Raw genomic sequence first — 2,607 nt, forward strand, 5'->3', positions numbered from 1 at the left:
AAAGCCACAAACAGTTTCCTTATTAGTTTAAATTTCATCCAGCAACATGCGATCAGCTGTTTTTCGTACTGGCAAATTCTTACAAGTAAAAATTTATCCAGTAAAATCCAGTAAAAACTTGCAACTTCAGCTGTCATTTTTCGCTCTCTCAATTTCCCCTACTTTGCAAGTTTTTGCGTACGAAAACGCCAAAACATGAAAATTCGTAAAAACTTTTACTGGATTTTACTGGAAATGAGTAAAAAAACGCAACTATTCTTGAGGTACACCCACTAACTTATAGCCCCGTCAGAATGAGTACTTTGCGTACGTGACGCTCAAGTATGAAACTGACGTGACGTGAATGAACGTAGAGCGGCGCCGCAATGTAAGCGTTAATGTATATAAACAAAAATCAGCTGTAGTTTGTTGGCGGCAAATGTCTCGCTGTGTTGAAAACAAAAATTTTTTGTTGTGATAGTTTAAAATAAAAAAACTCATAAAAATGGAAACTATAGAAGTCATATTGATTATTTTGATGTTGCTGGAAGCCAGAGAGTGTTTTAAGAGGATTTATGGAGTTCGTAGTTGTTGGGTGCGACCTGCTCTGCAAAATCGAGACACCCATGGATTTTTTAGCACGCATTTTGGATTCACTGAGGAATTCAAGCAAGCAATTCGAATGGAAAAGCCTGTATTCGACTTGCTCCTTAGTTTAATAAGAGAGCGAATAAGCAAAAATTCTAACCGACCATCTATTCCCCCAGAGTTTCGTTTATACTTAACCCTCAGGTAAATTGCTTGCATTATAGTTAGGTTGGGAGGCTTCCTCCGTAGGTGGTTCGCAGTAGCATTACAGGTATTAAATGATTAAATAAATTTAAATTTTAGCTACTTGGCTCACGGAGGGAGTAAGCCATTTTATTCCTGCGCTTTTAAAATAGGGCTATCCACCATGAAAGAAATCGTTGGAGAAACGTGCGATGTCTTGTGGGAGATACTTGGTCCTGTTTATTTGTCAGTTCCACTGAAAGATGAATGGAAGCGTATTGCCACGGACTTTTATTTAATGTGGGATTTACCTAATTGTATTGGTGCGATCGATGGTAAACAGATCAATATATTTTGCCCATCAAACTCGGGCTCCCTTTTTTACAATTACAAAGGGACGTATTCTATTGTTCTGCTGGCGGTGTGCGATGCCAATTACACTTTTACTGGCATAGATATCGGGGCTTACGGTTCGCAGAGTGATGGCGGCATTTTGTGGAATTCAGGCTTTGGAAAACTCCTATACAATGGAAAACTGGATCTGCCTGAAAACAGTATATTACCAGACACTGATATAAGTTTCCCGCACTACTTTGTAGGTGATAACGCGTTTCCATTGAAGTCATTTTTAATGAGACCATATCCAGGTTTGTATGAATACATAATTTATACTAAGTTATTTCCTCATTAAATGCATACTTATTTTATTAAGGAGCCAACTTGCCTCTGGACAGGCAAATTTTTAACAAGCGGTTGTCCAGAGCACGGCGCGTAATTGAAAAGTAACTTTTAAGTCCTTTGCAAATGAGCCCCGCATCTGCTGAAAAAATTGTTAAAGCTACTGTTGTCCTCCACAACTTCGTTAAAATGCACGATGGTAGCTATTGTCCAGCGGAGTATCTCGACCAGGAGGAAGGCGACGGTTTTAAAAAAGGATTGTGGCGGAGTGATGTTTCAACGCCTTTACAAAAGGCTCGGAGGGTAGGCTCGAACAATGCATCACAAAATGCCTTCAAATTAAGAGATATATTGAAGAATTTTCTCGTATCCCATCGAGTACAAAGTAGACCCCAATAAAGAAAAACGTAAACTATATTTTATACCTTTCTGGTAAGCATAATTTAATTATTATCGCATTTTCAGGAAATACTTCATAAAGAATTTGCCAACGGGATTTCGGAGTTGAATTCGACTTACTTTTAGATACTTTCGTAACTTGCTTTTTACCTACGGAAAAATTTTGTGTGGAGGAATATGCTAACACCGTCAGGAAAAAATTGTCCAAATCAAGAAAATTTATTCTTAGCTTCAAATTGGTGACAGGTAATAAGATCAACGGAAATAAGGTCAATTGACTTTATTTCCCACCCTGGTGCGAAATAAAGTCAATTGACATTATTACCTTTTTAAAAACGAAATAAAATCAATTGACGTTATTTCTCTTTCAAACATTAAATTTGCTTAGCTTCGCGGCGGCCCGCGTCAGCGCGCCACACCGCGCGCGTCGCGCTCGCGCTCGCGTCCCGCGTACCCAGCGCGACCGGCGCGCACACCAAGTCACGCTACGCCGCGGCCCCCCCGGCCCCCCCTTCCCCGTCTCACGACGTGCTGTAACGCAGGTGGATTAATTTTTTGTATACGTTGAAATAAAATTTTTATATATTTTAAACATCGAGGGTTTATATTCAATAATACCCCCTATCTGCACACTTTTCACAATGATGGGATTCTGATATAAAAATCCACCTAAGCTTTAACTGTCATCAGTGATATTAATGTTACCTCATATAATATAAGTCCCAGATGGTTTCTAAAATCACAAATTAGTTTTTGTGCAAATTGCAGATAGAGGGTATT

The 2,607-nt window shown here is 39.2% G+C and overlaps 1 protein-coding gene across 1 annotated transcript; it reads left to right on the plus strand.

Moving 5' to 3' along the window:
* The first annotated feature begins 476 nt into the window (after window positions 1–476).
* On the plus strand, window positions 477–1,515 carry LOC118736577 (protein ALP1-like). The gene is made up of 2 exons (XM_036466631.1): window positions 477–771; window positions 871–1,515. Exons 1-2 carry the CDS (start codon window positions 485–487, stop codon window positions 1,439–1,441), a joined length of 858 nt encoding a protein of 285 aa, XP_036322524.1. The 5' UTR covers window positions 477–484; the 3' UTR covers window positions 1,442–1,515.
* The last annotated feature ends 1,092 nt before the right edge of the window (window positions 1,516–2,607 follow it).

This window comes from Rhagoletis pomonella, unplaced genomic scaffold (assembly GCF_013731165.1).
Source record: "Rhagoletis pomonella isolate Grant_MI unplaced genomic scaffold, Rhpom_1.0 Rhpom_scaffold_00003, whole genome shotgun sequence".
NCBI classification, from domain to species: domain Eukaryota; kingdom Metazoa; phylum Arthropoda; class Insecta; order Diptera; family Tephritidae; genus Rhagoletis; species Rhagoletis pomonella.

Excerpts from the sequence above, each read along its gene's own strand:
- LOC118736577 (XM_036466631.1), top strand. The coding sequence starts at position 485 with ATGGAAACTATAGAAGTCATATTGATTATTTTGATGTTGCTGGAAGCC. Across the intron at positions 772-870 it reads CGTTTATACTTAACCCTCAG|CTACTTGGCTCACGGAGGGA; the intron begins GTAAATTGCTTG and ends TTTAAATTTTAG.